Source organism: Daphnia pulicaria, chromosome 6, assembly GCF_021234035.1.
Source record: "Daphnia pulicaria isolate SC F1-1A chromosome 6, SC_F0-13Bv2, whole genome shotgun sequence".
NCBI classification, from domain to species: Eukaryota; Metazoa; Arthropoda; class Branchiopoda; order Diplostraca; family Daphniidae; genus Daphnia; species Daphnia pulicaria.
The window spans coordinates 1,326,144-1,341,779 of NC_060918.1; the positions used below are offsets into that span (position 1 = coordinate 1,326,144).

General features: G+C 45.7%; 1 protein-coding gene across 7 annotated transcripts in view; it reads right to left on the minus strand.

Annotated features, from left to right (window-relative positions):
* The window catches only part of LOC124343574, a 25,070-nt gene continuing 9,434 nt past the window's right edge, over positions 1–15,636 (minus strand). Inside the window, exons 3-13 of one of the 7 annotated variants that reach the window (XM_046796938.1) lie at positions 12,441–12,585; positions 11,437–11,530; positions 8,033–8,296; positions 6,574–6,783; positions 4,927–5,182; positions 4,292–4,853; positions 4,004–4,215; positions 3,434–3,936; positions 1,368–2,351; positions 794–1,000; positions 1–728 (exon numbers count right to left, since the gene is read on the minus strand). In XM_046796938.1, coding sequence (XP_046652894.1) covers positions 435–728; positions 794–1,000; positions 1,368–2,351; positions 3,434–3,936; positions 4,004–4,215; positions 4,292–4,853; positions 4,927–5,182; positions 6,574–6,783; positions 8,033–8,296; positions 11,437–11,530; positions 12,441–12,585 — 3,731 coding nt within the window. In that variant the 3' untranslated portion in view covers positions 1–434. Of the gene's footprint in view, positions 729–793; positions 1,001–1,367; positions 2,352–3,022; positions 3,937–4,003; positions 4,216–4,291; positions 4,854–4,926; positions 5,183–6,573; positions 6,784–8,032; positions 8,302–11,436; positions 11,531–12,440; positions 12,868–15,636 lie in introns of those variants that run through there. The other 6 variants (XM_046796935.1, XM_046796942.1, XM_046796937.1 and 3 more) reach the window with 6 other exon arrangements.

Below are 15,636 nucleotides of genomic sequence, written 5' to 3' on the forward strand. Positions count from 1 at the left end.
TCATTTCGTCAATTATTGTATTTCGTTAACCAATCTATGTATAATATTCACGTATGTGAAGCAGCCTCACTGAACTTGTTGAACCAATTACTTTCAAGATGCGACAAATTCTTCGTCATCTGATTTGAAAATTTAAAACAGAAAAAAACGGCGGACCTTCATCAAACAAATCAAAAATAAAACATGAAATTAATTCACCCTCCTAATTTGCGTTTGAAATGACAAAAAAATTATATAGTTTAATCCAGACATATATCATTTGTTTTGTTGGTTTTTGTGGACATATAAAAGATTTAAAGTCTTTGTGGCCCAGTGATGACTTGATTGCATCTTCCATACGTTTTCACTGTAATTGAGCCGCTAGACTGTGTGTGTAATCAATTTTTTTTGTTTTTAGAAAAAAAAATTGTAATTTTAGAAGATGTATATATATGTCACAGTTCGGTTTGTTTGAGGGGATATTGGCCAAGAAGCTCGTCAAAAAGAAGTCGGTCCGTTCCAGGATTGGCTCCTGGACATTCAGCCGAAGTTGAAAGACTCATGTGTCGCTGGGCGGCATCGACTCCGGAAGAAGAACCGGCTATGACGGCCTGATAATGCGTTTCCAATCGACTAATCAAGTCCAATCGGCGGGGGTCGAGACGGGCTCGGCAGTAGCGCAACAGAGCTCCTGCCAAATCACCGACCGTCCATTGTCGATCCATGATGACTCGGCAGACAATATCCAACTAAAACGACCAAAATTGAAATCATTATTTAATCAATCAAATGGATTACATTTAGATTGAAATACCTTGACGACGGAACTGGCTCCTGCCGTGTAATAAACGAGACTAGGAGCGCCAGAACGTGAGGCCGCCAGCCATTGGAGCATGGACTTGAGTTGAGCATCTCCACCGCCGGAAGAGCCGCATCCCCAGTTACCGGTGATGATGGGCAGGAGACCTCCGTTGACGTGCCTAAATGGTTTCTCATCATCCCTTGGATTCCCATTCGTCATCTGTCAATCAAAGAAAAATCAGGAAAATTAAGAATATTTAAATTTTGAATTTGAGCGCGGATTTCAAAATGGCACTCGGTGCAGGAAGCGTTAAGATCAAAAGGAGCCCAGTCAAATGTCAAACAAAGAACATGCAGCACAGCCAAGCACAGACTGACTCAAAGCTCAAGTGAAAGCGCGGGAGAGAAAATAAAATTTAAAGTAGAACCATCGACCACATCTTCACAACCAGCACCAGAGAAAGTCAATTTTTTACAAAAAGAGAAAAGATTTCCGCCCAGTTTTTCCCTTTCGCCCAGTTTGAATAAGCAGCAGGAGCAGCAGATGTTGTTTGGTTTTTTGTCTCTTTTCCGACAGACAGACTCACTTGGCCGGCGTCGCTTTCGTCAATAATGCTGGACGTGTTCAAAGATTCGAGCTCGTCAATGGCCCTCAGACTGGGCATCGAAGTGCTGCGGTGCGACCACGACATGGGAGCGTTTTGCTGCTGCTGCTCGGCCATGTGCTCGGCGATCGTCTTGTGGATGGCGAAAGTCGGACGCTCGACGCTCTCCTGTTGCGGCTGTTCCAGCGATCCGCTGTGACTGCGGTGCAGCGAGTCGTTGCTGGAGATCTTGAGAATGCTCTTGCCCGGCAATTTGTTGGCCGGCATCTTGAGCTGGCCGCCACCACCGCCGCCGCATTTGCCGACTCCGCCGCTCGGATTGCGACGGCTCGGAAGCGAAAGTTGCGTCTGTTTGGATCCGATTTCTTTCAAAATATCTTCGATGATGGTCTCGGCCATCGTCCAGCTGAATCCTTCCACCACATCGTCGCTGAGCAGCGACTCGCTAGACTGGGCGAAATTCTGCAGCTGGTCGTCGTAACTGCGATGGCGTCTCGACTGTTGAGACTCCTGCCGACTGTTGCTGCCCGGCGTGAAACACTCGTCGTCCTCCTCCGTGTTCTCGCCCGAAACGATGATGTCCGGTATGAGACTCTGCTTGAGCTGCTCGGCCATCTGCTGCTGCCAGAGGCTGAGCTGCGACAATTCCATGACGGTGGGCACACTGTTGGAGCGGGCCCTCTGGTGTTTGATGCCGCCGGGATTCTGGTGGCGCTGCTCGCGCGATTTCTTGAAGAACCACGAGCCTCGCCGGGTGCGCGGAGGCGTCGGATTCATCGGCGTCGGCGTCTGCGACTCGGAATCCTCGTCGGCTTTGCTGGAGCGATTCGACTGCGACTCGCTGATGGCCTCGCAGCATCGGCCCACCACTCCTTGCAGGAGCAATTCCGTATTGCTGGCCCCCTCCCTCTCCACTGGCGACATCCGATCCAGCAACACGACTCTCTCCACCGAATGCTGGGAGCTCTATGATATGATACACAAAATTGTCCGTTGATTTCTAAAAAAAAGTTAAAAGTTAAAAGAAAAAACACCAATTCTCCTTTTTTCTTTTTCGTTCGTTTCGTTTCGTGAAGGAACCGATGCGAAACGATTTGTGGACTCGCTCGGTTGCGCTAAACGCGCCAACACCCAAAATCACGCCGGTTTTTCTTTTCTTTCGACACGGTCCGCGTTCCTTTTTACTTCTTTCCCACCCTGATTTCTTCTAGATGGCACAGCAGAAATAATCGGAAAGATTCTCTTTTTTTTGTTTTGTTTTTTGTCTTTGGGGGAATTTCACCATTTCGAATCAGACGAAGCGAGAGAGAGAAATCAGGCCCTGATTGGGCGTATGTCTAAATAAATGCACTACTATATAAAAGGGGAGTGTCCTCAGATATCCGAGTTTAAGGCGTTGATGGCTGACGTGAGGTTTTTTGTTCGGGTGAGATAATGAGCGCAATCACAAAAATGGTCAAATCGATAATTTTAAAACGATGAAAAAAAAAAACTAAATCAAACCACACGAGAGAAATAACATGCAGACGGGCTCACGAACGGTGTTAAGTAAAAAAAATTCAGCGCGCGGACTCGCGGGATGTGGACTCGGGAGGGGTTTGAAATGTGTGTGTAGCTGCTGGCGCGCGGCGTCTTACCTTCGCAGCGCTGCCAAGAGGTGATTGATTAGTGGAAGTAGTACTAGGAGTACAACAAGGAGTAGTAGTGAGAGGAGTAGTAGGAGTAGTAGTAGTAGTGGCCGTCTGCCCTAGTGGGTTGGCCGAGTGGCCAAGAATGGCGGCGAGGCGGCACTTGGCGGCCGGCCGAGTGGCGGTGACGGCCAGGCCTCGATCGAGTCGAATGTTGAAGGAGCAGGATGGATTTTGATGGTATTCCCAGGCCACCGACTCTTGGGTTCGCAACGGTGCTGGGCAACCGCGACCGGGGCAACGGGTGTTTATTAGTGACGGCCTAGCGGCGTGATGATGCGCACTGCTTATACGTGACGAGCCGGGCACCTGCAACTCTAATTCTACTTCGGCCAGTCTCTGCTCCAGCACGATACTCACCAATTGGCAGGCCACTTTCGATTTGCTGTTGCCCAGACTGTCCTTCTTCTTCTGGTTGGCTGGACTCTTCTCCGGCTGCTCCTGATCCAGCGGATCAAGCGTTTCCTCTTCTTCGATGGCGTCGACCGGCAGGAGAGGAACAATGTCCGGCATGGGCAGAACTTGCTCCTCCATGGGGATTTCGCGCTCCACCATCTCCCTGGCCAGCTGCAAGGCCAGCCGCTCGTCGCCGACGTGCTCGTTGAGACTCCACGAGCGCTGGGTCGATCCGCGCCGGATCTCGCTGGACGACGACAATTTAATGTCCTTCATGCGCGTCTCCGGATGGGCCGACAAGTTCTCAATGTTGAGAGCCACGCTGGCAAACGAGTCGCTCAGCGCCCGCTTCAGGAGGCCGTGAGCAAAGCGGAAAACGGCCGCGTTGCGTCCGTTCTGTTGCCCAGATTCTCCGCTTTTTGGATCTTCCAGCCAGTGACTAAATTGGTCGTAGAGCTCATCCAGTTCTGTAAGTGTCAAATGGAACTTGAAATTATTATTGGACAGGTGGACGGGCCATTGGTTTGTTATTACCTGAACTGAATTCCGTACTAAAACTGTAGCGGGACGAATCCTTGGACGAAGAAGATGAATCCTTGGGGACGCTGCGGCTGTTGCTCCGGGGTCCTCGCCGCTCGCGGAAGTGATCCAGCCAACGCTTCTCACGCTCCAGACCGTCTCCGCTGAACGAATCCTCTTCGTTGTGACTGTCCAGAGCGAATCCGCGCGATTCCGGACGTCGATCCCTGTCGACGGAAATTAATGTAAACATTAAGAGCGATGGATTGAAAAAATTTGTCGATGGATTATTTTAAATTTTACTCCGGGCTGCTGTCCGACTCGGTGCTCTGACTCCTTGACTTATTATCCTCACGTCCGTCTTGGTTCGAATCTCCGGCGCTGTGTCGCTGCTGCAATCGGTTGATGAGAGCCGGACGCATTTCGTCCTCGTCCAGGCTGGTGTTGGCGCTGCGGAACTCTTCCGTCGAGCTGTTGAGCTCGTCGTCTTGAGAGTGACAGCTGGCGTAGACGGAGCCGGCCTTTCTGGCCGTCACCGACGACGGAAGCTTCGACAAATCCGGCAGCCCATCCTTTGCCTTGGCCGGCTGCTGTTGCTGCTGTGTCAGGATCTGCTTGACGACAGTGGCTTTGGCCAAGGTCAGCGGGGCGTTCCGACCTCCGCCGTAGAGCAAAGTCGGTTGAGTGGCAGCAGCCGCCGCCGCCGGCCGTCCGCGGTCCGTTTCATCGCCCGGCAAATGAGACTGAAGATCTTGACTGGGCATCGACGGGCAGAGGCTCGGCCTGGGTGACGAAGGATCGCCCGATGAGGCCACCAAAGTCGTGCTGCGGGTCAAATCCGCCCAATCTTGACTAATCGTGTGATCTGGGCCGGCAGCAAATCAAAATAAAACAAATAGAAATGACAAAGTCACGATGACCGATGCCAAATGTTGTACCAATGATCGTGCTGGCCTGTCGACTGCTCGGCGAAGAGTCCCTGGAGGCGCCGACGGGCGGCAGCCGCTGCTGTAATTGCTCCTGCGGCTGCTGCTGCTCTAATCCAGCCGCCGCTGCATCCGGATAATGTTGGCTAAATCCCAAATAAGCCTTGTTGAGCTCACGCAGGACGTTGTCCTCCTCGTACTGGCGGATTGGCAAGTCGCTGTAATCTTCGGCGTCAATCAGACACATGGGCGTCTGCGTCAGTGTCACCTGCGTATAAATAAATAGCGGGGGCCCGGCCAATCCAAAGAATTAGCCCAAACGTCACTCACAATTTCAAACGAGTTTGAAAATGGCAATCAGTTTCTTAAACAAGTCAATCTTGCTGGATTGGATGGCCCTGGAGTAGTACATATCTCTTTTATATTCACGAAGAAAAAAAGAGAAAGAAAAAATGATGACATAATCATAGAGAGTCGATTGGCCAGCCACAACTGGGCGCACATCAGTCCATCGGCTGTGTATCCATGTCGAATCTATGCAAATAACGTCTATTCAACTTCACGGGGAATCAACAAAAGAGAGAGGGGGGAAGCGATATTCACGACGAGAGTCTAAATCGTCCATGTGACGGTTATCGCCATTGTTCTATTGAGCTCGGCAACCGAGTTATTCTATTAAGACGTGCAGACATTCAACGAAAAAGAAAAAGAAAAAAAAACGGGAAATCGGCAACCGGGCAACATTCAAGTTGGCGGCTGGCGCGTCCAGTTGGCTATATAACCAAGGCCTTATAAGGGGCGGGACTGTTTCTTTTCTTTCTTTCTATCTCATCTCTCAACTGTTGATTCTCTTTTTTTTTTCATGGATCTATTCGAGTTTCTATTTTTTAAAAAGATCGCCGCCCGTCTTCAAAGACGCTTCACTGATCAAGGAGGCGTTTCTTATCCGTCCAGTTTTCTTCTCGAAATGCCGCAGCTTTTTTTTTCCTCTATCCAGCGGAGCAGCTCTATTATATACACACGACGCTGCCGACGTCTGCTGCTGCTGCTTCTCCTCTCGGCATTCACGGGTGATTTATGATTTACGACGGCCATTCGCTTTTTTTCTTTTCTTCGCCAACTTTTTCTCACGCGTATCTTTTCAGCGCACAAATATAAAATTTAAGAGTTGACGGATCAGCGCCGGAATTTCTCCCGATCGACTGGCGTGTGACGTCAAAAGTCACCAACACCAAGTCACATCCAACAGACGACCAGCTTTCTCCTCGTAAATCAATCAACTTGGGAATAGATGTCTCTTTTTCTCTACGTCTTTGGAGTATCAATTGAAATTGTAGCCGGGCCACAGCCATCTGCTGTGGCCCAGCTGGGAAAAAAAGCCAACCAGCGACGGCCAGCGGAATTCCCTCCTTTTCCGTGTCGAAAAGAAAAAGAATTGCGACGACCCCGGACCGACTTCTTCTTCTTCGGTTTCCCAATGTTCACAGGGCAACGGACATTCCAAACGGACGACAAATAAGGCAAAAAGGATAGTCGTTTCAGCGTTCAAAAGGTTACAGAGACAAGGAGAGACCCCGCCCGATTAGACGAATGGAGTCAAAGAAACAAAAGATGGTGGGGGGCTAAAAAAATTATCGATAGAAAAATTGTAAAAGTCACCTGCTGGATTGGCGTCGTCGTCGTCGCTTTGGTGGTGGCAGTTTGTTGGCCGGCAGCAGCAGCCGCGTCAAAGACGGCTTTGTTTTTCAGGTCATGAATAATGGAGTAGGTGCAGAGTCCGCTGGCCGTGATGGCCTCGTTGTCTTCCAGCGATTCCACATAAGGCAAGAGGGAGAGCAGCTCGGGATGACTGCTAAATGCTGCGCACTCCTTTCGGGACGGACGGACGGACACGGACGGTCGGCCAAAGTAAAAGAAACAACAACAACAAAGTGAAAATATAAATCGACTTTGAGCTAAGCGGTAGTACAGTAAATTCAAATTAAAAAAAATAAGAGAGAAAAGCGCGCCAAATTCAAAACTCTAATTTAGTTGAACTAAAACAAAAAGAATGAAAATGAAATAGTTCCGCTCGGGAAAAAAGTAAAAAAGATGTGCCGTGTCGAAAGAATTCAAAAAACACATGGGCCAAATGATATGCGCTGGAAACGGTCGTGTTCCGCTCCTCTGTGCCCAGTTTGTGTGTGTGTGTTGAATTGAGACAAGTTCTTCCCTTGTGTGTATGTGTGCTGCTTTGTTGCACACACGGCAGACAACCGAAAATGAATCATCCGCCCATTTTTCTTTCTAGCAGAGACTTTGATTGCGTTTTTGGTTGGAATTTTTTGGTGGATTTTGTTTTGTTTGGGTTCTTCTTGGAAGAAGAAACCCTCTGCTGGGCTACTGAATTTCAATAGGGGGGAAATCTCGCACCGGGCCGTCCTTCTCTCAACTGTTTTGTTTTTGTTTTCTATTTTAACATTTTTTTGGGGGGGTTTCATGAATAAAGATGACGTTAGACTTATACACACGCAACGTAAAGGATCTACAAGCTACACATTGCTTTTATTGTTCTACCTCCTCCTCTTTTGAAAGCTGTTGATGATGATGCTGCTGCTGCCCAGTCTGACCCACCCACCCACCACCTTTTCTTTTTGAAAACTGAAAAATAAAAAACCGAACAAAAATTCCCTCCTCCATCTACGAATGACTTGGAAGAAAAACCAAATCATTCCCGCCGCCCTCGGATAATATGGATGAATCGTGGGATGGAAAACAGAGTCATTTGGCACGGAATTATACAACAACAGCGAGACCGGCGGGGGACCAGTCCAGCAGCTGCAGAGCCACGTAACGTTGTTTTCTTATGGGTTTTTTCATGTTGCCCAGTGCCAAAAGGTAAAGACAAAAATTGTCTAAGACGATAGAGCACGTGCGGAATGGAAGGTCGGCGGCCATTCGGGATAAGGAGGAGGCCCGGGCCCCGAGTTGAATACAAAAGAACGTCGCCGGACAAATATGGACAGCCATACCTCTAAGAATGGCAGCACTACTACATACAAGAAATCTGATGAGGTGTTTGGAGAGATGTGAACAGATTCACTTCCAACATCTTCAATTTCTGTGTGTGTGTCTTTACCTGGGAAGTGCCGTCGTCGAGGAAAGTTCCGCCAATCCGGCGGCTGGCGAAGCAAACGCGAATTCCGGCCGGCGGCTCAGTCGACTGGCCGACGGTTGGCCGATTGTTGTTGATGTTGTTGGACAGCGACGACGGCGACAGGTCCGACGACGACGTTGGCGACGGGTACTCGACGCGTCCGTCGTGACGTACCACCAGCGGGCACAGCGGGCGTCGGCACTGCAGCCACTCCTCCAGCGTGCACCACTCCCGACCCGACATGACCTGACCTCGTGAGGAAAAATGGAAAAAGAGCAACAACAAACATCAAATAATAAATAAAACAGGGCCGTTATACTCGTGTAACACACCATCACATTGTAAATAATCAGCATTTGTAATCGAATGGTTCAAAAGGAAAAAAATTCGGCGCAAATCTTTCACACGATCCGCACGCCCCGTGAGTGAGCGCGCGGACGGGATCGAATAGTCCTACACACACCCATCTTGATTTACATGACTATTGTTGGGTTGTTGTGTTGTTGTTTTACTTTTTTGGGGTTTGTAACGGCGCTGGCCCGCACATTTAAATGTAAATATCGATATCACCGCATATGAACACACAACCATATGAATTACTGATGACTTTTAACTTGATAATTCTTCGTTCGGACAGTTGGAAATATGGGAGAGAGAGAGGTTGAACCCTCGTTTAATTGAATCTCGAATGTTTTACGATCGACGGTTCGATTATCTCTCGACTCCATCCGAAACTCCACACGAAACTAGTCGGTTGGGCGCGCGCGCGAAAAATACAAAAATTCAAAAATAAGAAAAGAAAAAAAGGAATTTTGTTTTTTTTACACAATGTGAATGGCTGCATTGATCACGTCCAGTCATCCAATTAGGAATGAATGCGAATGGTTGAATCAGTGGCCATATTGGGGATGGCAGAGAGAGAAAAAAGAAGAGGGGGGTGGGCATTTCGGATTATAACGTTATTGTTATTTATTTATCTTCTTCTTCTTTGGTGGAAAAGTTGACGGTCTTTTTTTATTTTTTGTTTCTGCGCTGGCCTCGTCGAATTTTGGCCGTTTGTTCCTCCTGGGTAGGACAAGACAAAAGAACCCAGAAACGACTGTGGCAAATGCGAACGAAAAAAAATTCCTCCTGCTGGCCGACGTAGTAATTGAAAATGTTTGGAGAAATCCAAATAGGGAAATTCCCCCAACGAGGAATTTCGAGTGATGTGTCTATTTTTCTTATCTATTTCCTTTTGTTCAAAAACAAAATTTTTTAAAAAATCATCATCCAACACTATAATAGCTGGGCAATCATTAAACAACGTCGGTTATCTGGCGGAGAATATACAAGTTGAGCTGCGTGATGGTATAAAAAGGTTCATCGGGTCTTTGGTATACAACAAGCCAACGAGTAAAAGGTGCCCGGCTCTCTTTCATCTCCTGTTTTTGTTTGTTGATGGACAGAAGAAAAAAAAAGAAATCGCTGGCCATCATTTCATCCCGCATCAGAGCTAACAGAGTTTGACTCCTCCTCCCTGGGAGCCGACCGCGGTACATTTTCCCTTTTTGAAATAATAAAAGAAAAGAAAAATTCGCTCCGTTTTGTTTGTTTTAATTTTCTTTTGTTTTCCAGGGAACTTGTCTTGTCTATTTCAATCGCTGGGTCACGTCAAACGAAAAGATAGGCATCTCGCTCGCGCTTAGGGGGGACAAACATCGTCGTCGCATCCCCGTGCGTATACGTGACGAGCCTACGGGACTAACCGACCACAAGGAAAAATAAATAAAATAAAATCCAAATAACTCGGCGACGAAAAAGAATCGAAAAAATGTTGAATTTCCAAACTAAGAAAGAAGAAAAATAGTTGGGACAACAGAGCAGCTAGCCAACCTTGCCTATATAACGTGTGGCCAGTCCAGTCCCGGCCAAACATGGACGTGATTTTTCCGTCATCAACGGCGGCGGCTGCTGCTGCAGCTCGGGGAAACGGTAAACAGACAAAACCTAATGGGGATGTAACAATAGCGAAAAAAGGGCCACAGTCGAAAAGAAGAAGCCCAAAAATAAAGAAGGAGGGAGGAAAAACTGGTCATTCGACTCTTTTCGGGTTGGCTTGGGATGATGATGATGAAGCAACACACAACCAATCATCCCCAACGCTGATTAGGCAGTTGTCAAAGTTCTTTTTTTCTAAGTTGACGAATTCCGTCCAATCTTTTATTTTTAATTCAAACATTATTCATTTAATTCTTTTGTTTTTTTAGCCCATGGCTTTTGCCGAATCGACCGGTCCTGGTGGGAAAAATTGTTGCAACAGGTGTGCAGCTATCCATGGAAAGAGATGATGATGCATTCGTAATAATCCCATCAAACGACAGGAATGGCAGAGAGAGCAAGAGAAAGAGATGTCTAGAATGCTACTTTTCTGAAGACTGGCGTCTATAGCTGTGGGCCATTTTCCAATGATGTCCACGTCGGAGCAAAGTGACTGGTGCTGGCCCCGAAAGGCGAATATGCCAACCAAGATAGAACCAGTCCTCCTCTTCTTTCATTATAGACGGGGCTGCTGCCTATACACTATCCATACACACACACACACAACGTATTATATAGCCCATATAATATATGGTGTGATATAGGCTCTCTTTTTTAAAAAGAAAACATTTTACAAAACAAAATGTTAAAAAGACGAAAAAATACAAAATTCTTTTTTTTTTTTTTTATTTTTAAAAGGCAACGCATTCCTTTTCAACGGGTTCCATAGTGACCGAGCCTGTGGGAAAGATATGGACAGCCATGCTTCACAGTATGTGTGTGTGTGTGTGTTATTTATACAAAGAAGAAAAAAAAGGAGAGAAAGAAAGAAAGAAACCTGGCTAGGCGCTAGGCGCTAGAGAGATCCGGGATTGCGATCAAGGATGGCATCATTGACTAGATAAATGCACCATCTATGGACACACACGGGCTAAAAAAACCAGTTGACATGGACCGGGCTCTTTTCTTTCTCTATCTCTCTCTCTCTGGCGTTCGTTGGTTCGTTCGTTCGTTTCTCCTATTATGAAATCTCTTTCCCCTTTGGACTATTGTCTCCTTTTCTCTCTCTCGCTCGCCATAAAGCCGATGGAATGGATAGACTCTGAGTAAATACGTGTGTCTTTCACATTCCCTCGGCTAGACTCTCTCGAGAGAGATAGAGCGCTATATAACGTCTATAAATATGAAAAAAAAAGAGTGATCGATACCATATTTGCCAGATCATCATGAATAAACAATATGATACTACATCTCTGGGGGAGAGAAAAGAATTCTGTTTTTAAAGATAGATAGAAATAGTTGGGATGGTTTTTTTTTTTCTTTTTGATGTGGTGTGTGTGTGTGTGTGACGGTATTGTCTCTCTCACCTGCCTGGCAAAGGTCACGTGTCCCTCGGGCGGACGTTCGTTGAGTCGCTGGAAGTAGTGCAAGACGGAGCGCAGCTTGGCCCGCTGCGATCGCCTGGATGACACGATAACCAACAAAACACACACAAAAAATATTAAAAAAAAAGGAATTAGGAATAAAACAAAACAAAAAAGAATTCTCGTACACACGGTTGCTGGCGCACAAACACAATAGCTAACACGACGACTAATCATTTCGTCCAACTAAGATTTGATTCTCTTTTAGTTCTTTTTTTTCTTTTCTCGGTTGTTATTATGATTCCCTCGACCTTTATTGGCTATAACACGCAGAAGAAAAACAAAATATATACATATAATAGTAGTATCGATGGCAGATTTCGGGATTTGTTCGGGAGACTTGATTGCTTTTCATTTTTTTGGTGGGGGTTTTGGCCGGCAATCATAAATCACGACCAGAGTTTTTGGATGCTGTTTTTTGTGTGTGTGTGTGTGTTGGAAGAGATAAATGGAACTTTTTTTTTACAATCTCTCACAAGAAAAACAACGACGATTACATGGGCCGGGTAATTTTCTCCAGACACCATTTATAGCCGCGTCTATTTTTTTGTTTTTTTTTCGTGAGTGTGTGTGTGTGTGTGTCTATACGCTAGTCGCCAGCAATAAGGAACGAACAAAGATTAGACCGTCACACATGCACGGAAAAAGCTATTCATCATCCGCAAAGGGGATTTCTATGCAGCTGCATATTTTCAGTATACATAATATAACCGAGAGAATAAGAAAAAAAAAACATGAACAAACCACATAACCCGCTCACTCATCATCATATTTCGCTCTTCATTTCTTTCTTTTTTTTTCGGTGGAGGATTTGTGCGCGTTTTTTGAATATAAATAATGAACTACATACGTGGTCAAAGTACCTCAAATGTTTGTTTCTGTCTGAATTGTTCTTTTTATTTTCGAGTTTTATTTGTGAAATATATATTGAGTTAAACATTGCTTACCTGTGCAGGTGCTGGAAGAAATGGCCGGCAAAGTTGAAATCCTGCAGAGTCGGGTGGGTCTTGAGTGTCCGTCGCGGGAAAGTGGAGAAGAAGGCGTGGGCCACCAACGAGGCCGCAAATCGCCTATCAATCTCCACTCGATCGCCTGGCCCAACAAAATGAATCAAATCCGGTCAAATTTGATCACAAATCTTTTTTTGTTTTTTTTTTTCTTTGATATAATCTTCGGGAGTGGGGCGTGAAAGAATTGTGTCGATAATAATCCCAGGATCTCACAGCGAAAGAAACAAATAAACAAAACGAAATCACACAGAAAAACCAAAAATAAAAAACCAACAACCGAATTTTGTCTTCCTTTTCTATAGGAAAAACGCGAAAAACACGACCGTCTCGGACGATGAAACAGTGTCGACTGATCTCTTTTTTGTGTGTATGCGCTCCCAGTCCCGCTGCTGCTGCTGCCACTTTGTTAAAGAAAAGAAAAGAAAAAAGAAAGAGAGAGAGAAGGGGCGCTCTCTGGCGTGTCTCTTATAAGGGCATCCGAAAAGGAAAGAAAGAAAAAGGAGGAAAATAAGAAAAAAGAAGTATAAAAATGGTGGGCAGCCCAACGTATATCGTAGAGAGAGAGAGAGAGAGAGAGCAAAGCTCCACGCCATAAATTCCCTTTTGCCCGTTTGGGTTGTCCCGTGCAAAAAAAGTTCCGAGGAAGGAACGAACTTTCGTGTCCTATAAAAATGTGTGATCAGTCGAAGAGAGACTCCTACCTATCTTACCCCCCTTTGGCCCAAAATCGGTTTTGAATTTTTTGAATTTTCCCGCCGTTGTCCTTTCCGTTCACTCCCGTTTTCAAATTTTTCCTCGTTTTTTATTTTTCACGTCCTTCGTGATCATTTTGAAAAATGCGCCAAAAAAAGGGAAAATACTTGCGGGAAAATGTCGCCCTTAAAGAAAAAGAGAGACACACATGTTCCGGTCGCTCGTGCTCTTTTTTATTCTTCACGAGACATAATCAGTGTACAGCCACGCGCGTTCGTGGGCGCCAGTGTCCGTCCCTCATTTGCTTACGTAACCGCATCCCCCCCTCCCGCCAACCAAAGGAGTGAGACTCGCCCCGTTCTTTTCAGTTTCTGCAACGGGTAGAATACAGAGGAGAGCAGCCGTAATGTGGGTCACATTTTTTTCGTTAGTAACTCAGCGCGCCAGTTGGTCGCCAATGTTTGTCAGCATTGACATTGGAATGTTTGTTTCATTCTCTCTCCCGTTTTCTTCTTTCCATCACTGTTCAAGTTCTTTCTCTCTCTCACTCCCGAAAAAACCGTCTGGTTTTCATCTTTCATCACTATATAAAGTGGGGTCCCCCCCCCACCACCACCACTATCACTATCACGGCTCTCCTGCTGGCCAATGCTGACGCATTATCTACTACTCCCGGCCACCCCAGTTTCTTGATTTCGCTAACCAGTTTCACAATTTTGTTTTGTTTTGTTTTGTTTCTTTCACGATTTTATTTTTTGTTTCTTTCACGGAGTATTTTGCAATCCGTTGGCTTTCCAGGTGGTCGTCCCTGTGGGTTGCCGAAACCTTTTCTTGTTTCATTTCCTTTTTGGACATGATGGCAGAAGAAACAATCGACAGTCATAAAAATAATTCAGAAAAAAATATGTACACGGACCCTGAAACCCCGTGCGCAATCAACCGTTCGTGTCATTTCTTCATAGATTCTGATCTATACGCAGGCGCATTCATTTCTTATATTTTCCATCAGAAGCCCCTTCTTTTTTTTAAGTAGCTAGAGCTCTCTTAGCTGCGTGTGCGTGAGTTCGCTCGGGTCCGTGCGCTTAGACACTTTTCTCATTACAAACAACCACACGGCTCCTTCTTTTAAATAAAAAAGATGATAAGAGGTGGTCCTTTTTTCTTCTGAAAAAAAGTTCAACGTTTTCAATGGCCTTTACATGTTATAAAAATACAGGCAGACTTTAGGAAAGCTATATAACATCATTTTCTATTTTTCTATATTTTCAATTGAGAGGGCCACACCAAAAAAATCACTGCAACAGGAGGGAGACAAGTTGAACATTTGGGTGGGCGGATGCTTTTGATTGAGCAAAAAAAAGGACTCAACATGGCAACTAGAGCTTTGGCCATGTATAGGACAACTGGCCCAGGATAATCTCAAAAGGAAGAAAAAAGAAAAATCAAATTCACGGCGCGTCTGCGTGACTAATAGTCATCGCCCCGTTACGCAAAAATCAAAAGTGGGATGACAAATCCTACGAAATGTCTACCGAAAAAAAAAAAAATAAAAATAAAATGGAAAGTCTAGTCCCGTTTTTTTGGGGGGTAGCCTGGGCGACGAAATGTTTTAGGTACCTAGAAACAAAAATAATCGACCAGCTTCTTATTTCTTGAAATTTATATATTTATTTATAAGATGGGGGGGCTTCTATACTACTTATCAGTGGCATGTCTTTGTTTGTTGTTTTCTCGGGATTATTACGCGCTGCTTCACGTGTAAATGGCGTGCGTGCAATCTTTGCTGGATGCTGCCAGCGCAACTTTGCGTGAGTGGAGAGTTTTCAAAACTTGTGTGTGTACACAGATTTTTTCTCGAAAGAGTTTTGTTTTGTTTTGTTTTTTGGGCTTCTCTGATGGAAAATTGCCTTTTTTGAAACGACGAGGGACTGGAGCGAGCACACGGCGACAACGACGACGACGACGACCCGAGAGTTCTAGTGGCGGATATTTACGATCTATCGTTAAGTCTACACACATCTCGTCGCCAGCGCTAGCTGCTGCTGCTGCTGCAGCTGCTGCAATCAGCGTGAGAAGAAGAAGAAAAATTCCCGTTGATTGAAAACGGATAGTCCCGACTCGGATGGCCATACAACGTTTTTTTTTTTTCCCTCGACAGATAAGAATTCACTCCGCCCATCTCTCTCTCTCGACTCGTTTTTTATTCTTTTCGGCGGGAAATTCGATTCGAAAAGATTCGCCTTCGCTTTTTTCGGCATTCGGAGAAGCTGTTAAACGGGAAAACAAAAGAGAAACAGGTAAAAGAAAGAAAACGAGCTAGAGATATCCATTACCGAACGTCAATTATCGGTAAAGAAAAATTAGAGATTCCGTAACCGATGAAGATGAAACAGGATTGAAAACTACTGAACCTTAAACACAAAAATTCCAAATGTGGGCG